The sequence below is a fragment of the Mucor velutinosus genome (genome assembly GCF_035048745.1).
Source record: "Mucor velutinosus strain NIH1002 chromosome Unknown tig00000041, whole genome shotgun sequence".
In the NCBI taxonomy this organism is placed as follows: Eukaryota; Fungi; Mucoromycota; class Mucoromycetes; order Mucorales; family Mucoraceae; genus Mucor; species Mucor velutinosus.
Window position 1 is genome coordinate 1,981,308 of NW_027041905.1, and position 13,255 is coordinate 1,994,562.

Here is a 13,255-nt window from a genome sequence, read left to right on the forward strand (position 1 = left end):
GGAAAAACTCCTCAAGTGAAAAGTATAGGATTGATCCACTCCTAAGCAGGATTCACTGGTTATTGTATAAGGAGTTGCAGTCAATGGTGGCCCATTAACATTTAAAGAGGTCACTTGGGGATGTTGCTTATAATAAGAGGCTTTTCAAGCTAAGGATAGGAGACCATCAAATGAGCAGCTTGAATAAAAAGCTCAGTGTGGACACATGAATACCAATGAGTAATGATTCTAAGGATTTTATTGATAGTATAACATATTTGATAAACGGGAAATGGAAAGATTATTTACAGATTTCTAGATATAAATGTTGTTGTTGTTGCTATGACAGCAGTTGCAGTGCATGAGTTACTTAATAATCCTCGCGACGCTTAAAGTTTGAGCGACGTTCAAAGTTATCGCGAGACTTGAAGCCATCATCACGGCTCTTGAAACCACTATCACGACGTCTGAAGCCACTATCGCGAGACTTGAAGCCATCATCACGGCTCTTGTAGCCACTATCACGATCTTCAAAACGTCTACTGCTGCTGTTGTAGCTATCACGACGGTTGAAACTGCCACGATCATTGCTGTCGCGATCAAAACTCTTGAAATCACGGAAATTGTTGCCACGGCTAAATCCACGATCATTATCACGATTGAAACCACCGCCACGACTGCTGCCACCACGACTATAACCACTGCCACCACGGTTATTGTTACGGCTACTATTACCTTCGCTCAAACCAAGTTGAGACAAGAAACGAGGGCTCAAATGAGGGATGTTTGTCACACCAAGACCTTCAATAAATTTGTTGGCTTCAGTCAAGGCTGCAGAACGACGTTGACCCAGCATGGGCATTCTTCCAGAGTAATAGCCCAAATAGGCAGTATAGACCTCTCTCACCATATCCTCATCCATGTTGTTGATAGACTTGAGAGCGATTTCATTTGTTTCGTCAATCTCCTCTTGAGTGAGAGCGGGAGCCTCAATGTTTTCAATAGGGAGATCAGAGACTTCCTTGTCCAAAAATGCCTTTTCAAAAGGTGCCAACATGATGATACCTTCACCTTCACGGCCAGCGCGACCAGTACGGCCGAGACGATGGATATATTGCTCGCGAGAAGAAGGAACACCTACTTGGAGAACGAGAGACACGCCAGGATAATCGACACCACGGGCAGAGACATCGGATGTGAAGAGGATGCTGCTGTCCTTGGATTTACGGAACTTGTCAGCAATGCGAGAACGTTGATCTTGGCCCTTCTTGGAGTGAATTTCATAGACCATACGATCAGGCATCAGACGCTTGAAGATATTGGCGTAGACCATGGTAGCCTTGGTCGTAGGTAAAAAGACAATGACCTTGCCCTTTTGAGCAGCTTCGTGTGTTTCAAGACAATCGCGGATCAGTGCACACTGGTTTTGATATGGAGCAATCACAGCAGATTGCTTGACATGAATATTGGTGTTGACATCGTCCTTGCCCACGGTATCAATCAAATCATAGTTGGGTGATAAAGCGAATTTGCCCAAATTTTCACGAATTTCTTGCGAAATGGTGGCAGAGTAGAGCATAGTTTGACGCTTCTCGGGAATTTGGTTCAAAATGCGTTGCAATTCAGCCTTGAAGCCCATATCCAACAGCTGATCTGCTTCATCCAGGACAAGCACCTTGAGATTTTGACACATCTTTTTGAAATTGTGCACTGAGGAAAGCATGTCTTGCAGACGACCAGGTGTAGCAACCACGATATCGCAGCGACGACGCTCCAAATTGAGGATTTGACGTCTCTTGGAATCACCGCCCACCATACAATGTACCTTGAAAGGATACGCACTTACGAGTTTTTGGGCTTCATCAGCAATCTGGTTAGCGAGCTCACGGGTAGGAGAGATCACCATGATGGAGGTGCCTTGGAAGTGCTTGAAATCTTGAGGGGATTGACCCTCAATGGCTGTTTCAATAGCAGCTGTCAAAAAAGCAAGTGTTTTGCCGGTACCTGTCTTTGCTTTGACAAACATGTCATTCTTGTTGGGTAGTTTGGAGAGAACAGCATCTTGCACTGCTGACATTTCTTCGTACTTGAATACCTGACGGATTGCCTTTTGTGTGTTGGGATGAATGGCTTCAATGGAATCAAATCGCTTCTTTTGTTCGGAAATGGGTTCAATGTGAGTGTCGTTTTCGATGACTTCGTCCTTGATGAGCTCGGCTACAGCAGAATTAGGAGCAGTGGATTGTGTGTGGAGGAAAGCATAAGGAGAGATCTTGAGAGAGCTGAATAGTTGAGGACGAAGAGCTTGAGATCTGAGGAGAGAGCCAACTGGATGAAAACGACACATGGCATGAGCATAATGATGAGGGGCATGAACATGTAAACTTACCGGCATTAGGAGTGACTCTGGTAGCAGCAATGCTTCTTGTCAAAGAAGTAAAGGCACGAGGACCAGACAGCTTGATGGCAGAAGGAATCAGAACTTTACGCAACATGGCTGTTATATATAAAGTTGAGAGATGAAATGGGAAAAAAAAAGAAAGATACCAGGGTGAAAAAGATTTTAGTTGATCAAGACCTCTTTCCTTTTTTTTTTTTTTTTTTTTTTTACTCCAATTCTATGGATGCTTTAAGCTTGTCACAATAAAAAGCTAGAGGGATCCCTACCAAACCCAGTTGATTTTTGTAATTTATCTCGACTTTGATTTCAGGTACGCTCATCAGTATGCTTGATAACATGCTGTTTGGTCTCTTTTTGTTACGTATGTTGGTATATCATAAGGCATTTGACAGGCATGGCTCTCAAATATTGGCCCTCTTTGCAGAGATGTTGCTGAACTTGGATGTGGCTATCATGGAAAAAAAGTTTTCCTTTCTTTTTCCTAATCCAATGAGAGCTGTTCCGACCATTTGCGGGGTTCATGAATGTCAAAAGGGACGCAAACCTTATATGGCTGTGCTGCGTGAAGTCAATGAAAGGAGCAGATCGGATGTGCAGAGTTTAAAACTTGAGCAGAAAATGTTAAATCAAGCAATAGTTCTTCTAGATTTGACTCATAATTTATGCCGCATCCAAGGCTTATTCTAATGACTATTTGGCAAGCTCTGGATGTGATGTTGATTCCATAAAATCCTCTTCAATGTTGATACACATGTTTATCACTGTTCCCATGTGTTTGGTTGAATCAAATCTAATTTTGAGATGCTATTTTATGGCATACATAGGTAGATATCTTGACGCTGCGAGTATACAGTATCATAGACAGAGATTTTGTCGCTTTATATAAATGAACTGCCTACAAAAGTCAAATTTCACTGGAAAAGTTGATCTGGCAAAATCAGTCTCAAATTTAGGAACGTCAGGAGGTATATAAATGGACCTTTCTTGCTATATGTCTAAAGCACAATAGGTATATCCCATTAGCAAAATACAATTCAATTCAATCGTAGTGTTCGTTTTGTTTCTTACCTTGATAGCATGTTGAACGGTATGTCACACCTGCAGAGTATTTCAGCATCAATCACTGCTATTATGTGAGCCAAATGTCAACATTATTTGATGTAGCTCGGCATTGCCGGTGATCCTAAGAAAACACTACTTGTATTTGCGCATAAAGTCAAAAGTAAATGGCATGACCTACCAGCTAGTAAAAGTCGACCCAATCGATAGATAAAAAAAAAAAAAAAAAAAAAAAATTAAAAATTAGACATGTACAAGTATAATATTTGAAAGAGAAAAATGACATGAAAAACAATTGGACTACGACATATGTGAGTAGAATAAAAAGCGAGAGGCAGCGTAACAGACAGAAAACCACGAAAATGTTTATATGTATATATTATAAGAAACAGCGTTCAATTAAAAGTTATCACTCAAGTAATTTTCCTCGTCAATAAAGGTGGCTACGACAGTTCTATCTGCAAATTTACGGCCTGCAAGCGAACGCAAGGCTGCTAGTGTTTGTTGAGAATCTTCATATCTGACAAAGATCTGTACAGAAGCATCAATAATCAAATCTGGGCCATCTTCAGTGCTAAATGCTTACCAAACCACATCCAGGAACAGGTCCACTCTTGCTTGGTCGAGGAATCTTCATATCGATAATGGTGCCAAACTTGGAACACTCTTCTGCAATATCATCCCAAATATCTATCAATCCATATTAGCAAACAATTCCAACTATGCACAATTCAAGCGTCCAACCTTTGTATTCCTCATCATCCTCTAATTCATCGGGTGTCACCATATTCATCAATTGCAACACACGAGTAGCCTCCTCTTCCTTGGCACTTGAGATGGGTAAATAGTCCGCAACAGTAAGAGGTAATTGACCAGTTGCATATTCAGTAGGGAGCAAGCCATGCTTGGCGCCGACGCTAGCACGTTGAACCACCAATTTACGATCGCCCAACTCCATATTGTTCAAACCTTGGCAGGCCAAATCTGTGACACTAGGGTCCGCATACTCACAGAAAGCAAACCCTTTGTTGGCTCCAGTTACTGGGTCCTTGACTAGATTGAAGGCACGCAGTTCACCAAATGATTTTAATAACTCGACAACCTGATCGTCATTCAAATATACAGGGAGACCACCAATAAAGATCTTGTTGGGTGTGTCGGGCACGTTGGTAGACACTAATCCAGGCAATTGATTTGACAGATCGCCATATTCTCCATCAACAGGTGCTTGGTAATCTTTGGGTCTGCGAATCTTGAGTTGTTGTCCTTGGAACATGATGCCGTCAAATGCCATGGCAGAAGTTGCCTGTTCAGGTGTTTGAAATTCAACAAATGCGTAGTTTTTGTCATGATTGATTTGGACAGCCAAAACAGGTGTTGTATCTGCCAAGTGTAACTTCTCCATTGTCTCGTTGAAAAAATCAGCCATGGGCTTTTCATCGATGCCAAAGGGAATTTGTCCAACATAGAGTCTCTTGGCTTGTCTAGCTAACGTAGCATTCAAGGCAACAGGGCCAGCAGCACCCTGAGTGACGCGAATACGAGATCCATCGTGCATCATATGGTCTGAAGGAGGAGGAGGTTGGAAGGATTGAGGGGTACGAGTGCCAACTACTTGACCAGGTAAAGGAAAGAGACCAGTCGATTTGACTTGTTCAGCTGACATGCCTTCCATGCCGGCAGGAGCCATATCCCAGTTGTGAAGCTTCTTTTCTCTTTTACTCAATGGAATGACATTTTCATCATCACGTCGACGAGAACTAGGGCTACGTCTTCTGCTTGAACGACGAGGACTAGGGCTTCTTCTACGTCTGCTGCTGCGATAATCTCTATCATCTCTGTTGCTTCTGCCATGGTGACGGTCGCGAGGTGAGCGCTCACGTCTATCTCTGGATCTTCTGCGTCTACTGTCTCGGTTGTCGCGCGATCTATCATGGTAACGGTCTCTGCTATGACGTCCATCTCTGTTTCCTCTGTCCATATCTCCACCTCCGCCACCTTCTCTTCTGTTGCTGCGGTAGTCGTCATTTCCTCCATGATACCCCATCTCTTCGCCGTAACGACCTAGACAAGAAAACGAGAGCTTTTTGTCAGAGGCTTTGTCTTGTGGTGGATTTGATAGTGAATGAATTTTACCTTGAGTTTCGTGGCCACCACCGTAAGGGGTTTCGCTAGAAGCACCGTGAAGCTCTTGACCTACAGAGTTTAAGAAAGAACTGGCAAGGTCTGCTGCTGATTGCTGTGGAGCAGCTAATCAATCAACATGCGCAATTCAAGCAAGCCATGTTAGTATTTTGTCAACGGTGATGATGAATATCAACATTTACAATTAGAATCTCTGTTCCATCCATAGGACATTTTCTGTATAATTCAACTAGTGTAGTGTCAAAAAACTGAGCTAATATGTGTTTTGGGGGCGTTTCAAGAAAATACAACGCCTAGTGATATTAAAGTAGAGAAAAAGATGAACAGGCTGTTCTTTCATGAACCCTCATGTGTTTTGGCAAATTTTTTTGAAATAGGTGGTAACATTGAAACCCAGGCTTGGTAGTTGAAGTTGTGTCTCTAGCCTCTTCCAGAGTAAATGTTCCTATAAGCAAGCGTCTTTTGTTGACATGTTGTTACGAGAGAGGACGTTTTAATATATTCAATTTGTTGTTTATTCATTGAAGCACAACCATAGGGCATATCAGCATTCATTGGATGTCAGTCGATGCCCTTGAGAAGCCTAGCATTGATCCTTGCAACATGAGCCAACTATCTCGGCTGGATCTTCTTGATCAATGATTGATTTCTTCCAGCTTGCAATTCCAAGTTGTCCAATGCTTTTACTTTAAACCATAGCACTGTCAGTATAGCTTCCTTGTCGGTGATCAGTTGTTTATACATTGCGGTTGAGATGCTATTGAACAATTCGTCTGTAACTGGATCTTTTTGTTGTTTGGCAAGGTAGTAATTGCATGATTTATCCTCGCTTTCAATTGCAATGCAAACCATCGGTACAACAAGCTTCTTGCCATATCGATGAGCGAAAATGTCGAAAACCAGTGATTCGAGATGCAAATTGGATAGATCGTACATGTGAAATGAAAGGCTGCTTTGAGCTAATGGATCATTTTCAATGATTGATTCTGACAAGCAGTTGACGAAGCAGAGGTTTTTTAGTCTCGGATGGTTTCTAGCAATCGCTCGTAAAAGTTCTCTTGTAATAGTAATCCCTTTCACTGTTAATGCGGCTAGTTTGGAGTTCAAAGCCGATCTGGGGTTATAATTCCAGCAATGCGACGGCGGATGTTGATGATTCATCAGAGAAACATCCGGCGAAAAATATGCTCCAGGAGAGATCTCCACAATGAGGGTTAGCTCCTGAAGATTAGGACAGAGACAAAGGACAAGATCAAGATCAGCTGCCTCTCTGTGCTTTGCTTTTGACGTAGTGGTGATGTGGAGACGTTGGAGATGCTTTCCGTAGGATTCAAGGTGTGTCAGGTAAGGCAAATGTTCAGTTGACTCTACCTGCAGATCTTCATCCATTGTAGGGTCTGCCACTGAAAAATCCCTTACAAATGTATAGTTGACCGTTTGCTTTTGTGCACCTTTTTGTATCTCAATTTGTGTTCTCTCTGTTCTGCCATGATTCACCTCGAAGGAAGCCTCGATCCAGGCTGAGCTGTGTTTGCCACTGTACAATGAGGGCAGATAAAAGTGCTCCATCAAGTACTCGACGTAAGACCGTCCATGAATATTGAAATGCAAATGCAGTTGGTTGAGATGAGCAAGGAACGCCATAAAATCACTTTTGAAAAACTGCATTGCTGACTTCAAGTGTTTGTCTTGTTCATTTTTCCATAGCTTTCTCTGGTGGATATCGATTTGATTCATCCTCAAAGTAAAGTTTTTGAGATTTTTGAAGCGATAGATAATGTACTGTAGCTGCTGTGCGTTGAAAGTAGACTGGTATATATCGAGCTCCTGCAAAGATGGGTATTCTGACCATGATTGTTGACCGCTGTAAGGCTGTCGTTCAAAGAAGGGATGGTCTAATTGAAAGTTGAGCTGTCTCAATCGCTTGCACGAGTTCAGTAACTGATCCAAGTAAACCATGTAACGCTGACTACCGCTCTTGATGGATAATGATTTCATCAAGGGAAAGTCTGCCAGATAAGAATAAAGGCTACCAAAGCCATCATGTATAGATGCATCACAGGAGCAATAGATCTCTAGCTCGCTGATGGATGATCTAAATTGATGCGCCACCTTGTAAAAGTACTCTTCTTCGTAGCATCGCAGCTTTCCTACTGTGAAAAGCCTCCTAGGTCGTATGATGTGGGTAATGTGAGGATCCATTTCGTAGACATACTTCCAATAAACTGAATTGATGCTGAATGCCAACTCTTGTAGATGGGGACACATTTGCAATAGTGCTTGTAGCTCTTCTTTAGATGATGGAGTTGGTGTTGATGTTCCTGAAATGATGCGGCCCCCTATTTGACGCTGCCCTTCGATCTGCATGGTTCTCACCTTGTCGCCTATCAATAGATCTGGGAACTTGGAAATGTACTCTACTATTTTCTTGATGTCTGCGCTCCTTTTGATATTGTCGCCTATGCGCAACTGTCGATAGTACACCTGACCTGCTGGATGAAACCAAGTCTTGCAGACACTTAAACAAGTAAACAGTGTCTCATTCGACAACTTTTTGAAGATTTCTGTCAAGATTTCAGCAGGGAGAAGAGCATTTTCAGCGCTTTCTTGCACTATATACATAGTTCATAAAGATAGACAGAGATAAGAGATGAGAAAAGAAGTAAAAAAAAAAAAAAAAAAAAGGAAAAAAGATGTTGATTTGCTCCGTATCATTTTGCGCATTGGTTTTTTATGCTTCTCAAGTAACCTTAAATTAAATTTTTGGCGTTGTTCATAATTTCTCGGGTCTCACAAGGTTTGGGCTATGCATTAGAGTTCTTGGTATTGATTCAGCTGCAAACAGTCAGCATGGGCAAGCTCTTCTGTGTGTATGCTATAGATGTGCCCCTAGTTTGACCACAGGTATCGATAATGAACACTAGACTTTCTAGTCAAGAGTGCGCTTCATACAGCAAAATCTGGCTGCATTGAGCCGTATTTTCTCTTGCTAGAAGCCGTTTTACATTGCCAGAATAGCACCAAACAATTGCTCTCATCCAGCACTTACTTTCTGACACCTTTGCTCAACTTTTTGGGGACCAAAAAAAAACATCGTCAAAAACCGACCAAAAAGCATGAGGTACCCCCTCATGGTTTCCATTGAAAATCAAACGATCGCGTTTTTTTACCTGAAAAATGAAGACTTTTCCTATAGTATATATTGAATCAAAATGTTTCTCTCGATCTGTAGTACCTCCTGAAACATCTTTTATGAGAATTTGATATGTAAAATATCGACGTTTTGACCAGAAACCTTTTTTTCATATTTTCATAAGTTGCTCAATAAGTTTGTTCAAAACCTCTATGTCTACTGACACCATTGGATGCGCCTTGAAAAGTACTCTTAGAAAGCTTAAGGGAATATAAGGCAGTTTGAACAACTTACATAGTCGAATCCCATAAAATATTTTTTTTTGTAGGGCAATTGTATTGCTTTATCTAAAGTCCTTTTACGTACGCCTATTAGATGGGAGAGGAAAAAAAAGACTGGATATATATTGGGGGGACTAATTATGAAGACTGATCTAAAGTTTCTTGGAAATGTAAGGTATCTAATGAGCTACGAAGTGATGAGAGTAAAATTGATGGCAGGAAAGGTTTGTCCTGGAATGTAAACTGGTAGTGGTGATACCATATAGTTTGTAGCATGCAGGCGAAAACCTGGTAAGCAGAGAGATCCGGATAGATGGAATGATCTTGACGAGAAGGGCTGTGTTCGAAAAGAAGGAATTTCTGGAAGTTTTGGTAACTGTTTTGGGAAATGAGAGGGGGCATGGAATCCCATAAAATAGATCAATGGAATCGAAAGATAACCATTTCGAGAAGAAAAATGGCGTTCGGAGTTTTAGTTGATTTTGGTGGTTGGCTAGCAAACCCAATACCGATCTTAATATGGAGGTAACTAGCCGATCCATCTCACTACGCTCGATGTCGGTGTCGCCCTGTGGGCTCTCGCCAAAGACATTTTAAATCAGATATAATAAAATTTTGCTATATCAAGTAGATTTAAAACAACCAATTAGTAGTTAGTAAAAGGAAGGTTATATCCAAGCCAGGACGAAGAGAGGAGGCATCTCCTTCAGCATCCTTTTTGCTTACACTGCTATCAAAAAGTCCACTGCTCGTGCTCCCAGCAGGCATTAGACAAAAATCTTGAGCCCTAAAGCACGCTGATTAGTTATAGTTCGTTATCACTGTTGCTGTGGCCGGGCCGTTTAATGAAGCACATCTCTACCCTGACAACTGCTTTTTCGATCGTACATCTGTAGACTGCATATCACTTGATCAAATGTTGATGTCTTTTTCAGTGAATCGCTTCATTTAGAATCAGCCGAGGCTTGTAACGTTTGAGCTGTTGGATGATAGGCTTGCTGATAGTGCTTGAATCTGCCATTTTTTTTTATGTATGCATGCCTTCTGACCAAGAGTGGGATGGAATGAAGGCATTTTACTGCCCAACAGGCATTTCACTTCAACTCACTGGGCAAAATACATTGTAAAATCTACTTTCGATTGACTATGTAGGTTTCAAAAGATGCTACAAGCCTGTATAAATGAAAAAAATGCATTTTTAGTTTGACATCATATGCATTTTGTCCCTTGCTCCTCTTTTATATAGCAAAACAAGGCAAAATGTGGGTATTTTTGATCCCAAATACCACCCTTTACAGGCCGTTTTAGACATCCGGAATAACACCAATCGATTACTCTCGACTAGTAGTAACTATTTGATGCATTATCTCAAATTTTTTTGTCCAAAAAAATAGAGTCGAAATTTCGAGATTTTAGATGAGTAATACCAAGGGAAAATCCATCGATTTTACTTGATCGCATTTTTCACATCAAAAACGGCATTTTTGTATATGGTGTTCCTAATATTAAACTACTTCTACAAGTCGTGTGCAGCGTACCAAATTGGTTTTAAAAGAGATGTGTATGCAAAAACTCGGCATTTTCTCCAAAAACACCTTTCCAAACTTTTGTAAAGTACGCATTACTTTTGGTAAAAAAAAGTTCAAAACAAATAGCACCATTCGATTCGCCTTTAAAAGCTTCACCTGAAAGCATAAGAGAGTTGGTTTGGTAAATTAGGTTAACTGCGTGTAATTTACCAAAATAGGAGAAACGATGTCGATTTAAGTCGATTCAATCACGAATGTCGTTGCCGCTTCAACCTCAGAGCGGGGGCTAAATCGCTTTGAGATCGCTCAGTAGCGGATCAGCTGCAGGCTTCATAATTGCAGCAGCAGATGATGCAATATTCTATTACGCATGACAATAAATCTAAAATGATTTCGTCGAGACCTCAACTTGCTTCATAAAAGACAACCATTATATATTGCCAAAGATATGGATACGTTTTTTGCCACTATATACGATGAGCAATAAATGTCAATGATTCAGACTAGGAAATATATTTTGATTTATACATAGAAAGAATAGTACAACTATAAAGATAAAAATACAGTCGTAGCAACTCAACTAACAAATTGCTCTACCTCAAAGATAAGCAAATGGCAACTGTCTACTTGATCAGCTTCATTCTTTTGTCATTGATAGCTCGTAATTTCTGATACAAGAAATTCTTGTGCAGTAATGTTAATTCATTGTTGGTGGCATCTCTCTCTTCATCGCCGTAAGTGAATTGCAGCATCCAGTTTTTGAATTGGCCAATATTCGTGCTTTGCTTGGTTGCTTCCAGTATTGCTGCATTATAACTAATATATATGGTAGTTGATTAGTATAATTACTTTGAAAGAAGTTGTAGTTTATAAATTACTTTGGCTTTTGTGACAAACCCAGATCTTTCCAAACTTCCATCGTCTCAGCCATTTATCTGCATTTCTGTACTTGGGAATGATTAATGACACCTCTTGAACCACAATACAGAATGTATGACGCCAAGCTGAAATAATCTACAACTCTGTTTGTGTTTTCGTGAAAAGTAAGAGGATGCTCGGTGTGAAATCCCTTTTTTCACAAAGTTTTGAGACTTGAATGTCCAATTGTTGGTGCTGGCTGTATTGCGAAAACTTTGCAATAAACGAGCATCTCTCTCGCAAGGAACGGCGGTCTGCGGTGCGATAATTAGCCAGTGTGTTTGTTGCATGAGGGTGACTGGAGCCCTTGAACTTCCTAAGAAACACTCATGTTGATCGTTGTCAAATCTCCCGCAAACAGCACCGGTAATAAGCAATTCGTAATTCTTAAAATATATCTTCAACTCATACCAAGCGTTTTTATATGCTGTTTTTCTCTCGTACATTAGCAGGCTGGTTGTCAAAGGAGCCATAATCTCACTGACTGGTGAAACCTCTCTGGCACGACGGTCTAAACCTTTGCCTCGGCCATCTTCTTCCTCATTTCTTCTCTTTTTTGATCTAATTCAAAGAAAATTAACGGAGGATTTCAAAATGTATGCAATGTTTCTCGCTTACTCGATTAATTCAACACTTTTGTTCTTTTTAAAATCAACTTCTATCCTGAGCTTCTTGAAATAATCTGGGTTGACAGTTATTTTATACGAGCGTCTTGTTTGATCAATGCAAGACAAAAATCGACCGCTGTTGAGGTTTTCCTGATCCAAAAGGGTAAGATCAAGGTGATTAACAAATCGAAATTGTGTCAGAACCTTATAAAGGTCATGAAAATAGACTGAAGGATTGGAAATCTGTAAATGTTCAACCTGATGCACAAGGAAGCTGCTTTGGCGCTGGTCGTTCAGGTCAACAGCTAGGTAAATATCGCTTCTGATCATTTTCACAATATCGTAAGACTTTTTGCTTGTCATTGCCAACTGAAATCTGTCTTGAAAATTCAAGGAGCAAATTTGCTCCCAAATTTCTTCTGGGAAATTGATCAACAATGTCGCAGCAACCATGGTAATATACGAAATGAAGAAAGAGGGAGATTCACCATATGCTGGTATGGCAACCCATTATCAATTGACACTGTTGTTTACTTGCAATGAACTCTATTTCCAGCACAGAAGTTTTTATATGCTCGTGTCACCTTGTTTCGAAACATTTGCCCCCCTATTTTCTTTTCAAAATACATGCCGTACTCGAGGTAAGAGAAGAAGCAATGCTGATGAATCAAGCAGCATCTACTAAATGTAATCTTATTTGTAGTCCTGCGTTGCCATCACGGGTAAGAACTGAACCAAATGATACTCTCATTGCCTTCAATTTGTAGGGAGTTGCTTGGTTATGAGTCAGATTCTTTTTCAGATGGTGGTACAGAATAAAGGCATTAGGATCATGCACTACTGCTGCCGAATCTGCGCCTGTTGTATCCATGTCCTTGTCAGTGAACTGGGTCAATGGCACTACCATGGCACGCACTGCATCCTTGTGTCTGTTTAGCAACCAGTAAGCCATACTGACCAGCCAGCGATCGTTGTTTTCTATCGCCATGGGGATCACGGAATTCTCTAGGATGTCTCGTAACAGAGGACTATGATCTCCTTCATACACACGACAGATGGCGATGGCGAGATGAAAGTCTTTGACGTTTTTAAGGATGACATTGACGGCATCCTTCAGTTTGTCTGCCAACAAAAAGAAGGCAGCGGCGTATTCTATCGATGTGTTAACGTTGTACATCTACTGGTTTGTTGATATACACCTA

General features: G+C 40.9%; 4 protein-coding genes across 4 annotated transcripts; all 4 read right to left on the reverse strand.

Moving 5' to 3' along the window:
* Positions 1 to 349: 349 nt before the first annotated feature.
* Positions 350 to 2,474, reverse strand: ATC70_000832 (uncharacterized protein; the record flags this gene model as incomplete). The annotated part of the gene is made up of 2 exons (XM_064820239.1): positions 350 to 2,307; positions 2,369 to 2,474. 2 exons carry the CDS (start codon positions 2,472 to 2,474, stop codon positions 350 to 352), a joined length of 2,064 nt encoding a protein of 687 aa, XP_064684159.1.
* Positions 2,475 to 3,838: 1,364 nt separating this feature from the next.
* Positions 3,839 to 5,797, reverse strand: ATC70_000833 (uncharacterized protein; the record flags this gene model as incomplete). The annotated part of the gene is made up of 5 exons (XM_064820240.1): positions 3,839 to 3,970; positions 4,026 to 4,129; positions 4,184 to 5,503; positions 5,576 to 5,689; positions 5,767 to 5,797. The coding sequence occupies 5 exons, from the start codon at positions 5,795 to 5,797 to the stop codon at positions 3,839 to 3,841; spliced, it is 1,701 nt and encodes a 566-aa protein (XP_064684160.1).
* Positions 5,798 to 6,196: 399 nt separating this feature from the next.
* Positions 6,197 to 8,206, reverse strand: ATC70_000834 (uncharacterized protein; the record flags this gene model as incomplete). Its single annotated transcript, XM_064820241.1, has 1 exon — positions 6,197 to 8,206. The coding sequence occupies one exon, from the start codon at positions 8,204 to 8,206 to the stop codon at positions 6,197 to 6,199; it is 2,010 nt and encodes a 669-aa protein (XP_064684161.1).
* Positions 8,207 to 12,720: 4,514 nt separating this feature from the next.
* Positions 12,721 to 13,230, reverse strand: ATC70_000835 (uncharacterized protein; the record flags this gene model as incomplete). The annotated part of the gene is made up of 1 exon (XM_064820242.1): positions 12,721 to 13,230. One exon carries the CDS (start codon positions 13,228 to 13,230, stop codon positions 12,721 to 12,723), a length of 510 nt encoding a protein of 169 aa, XP_064684162.1.
* Positions 13,231 to 13,255: the final 25 nt, after the last annotated feature.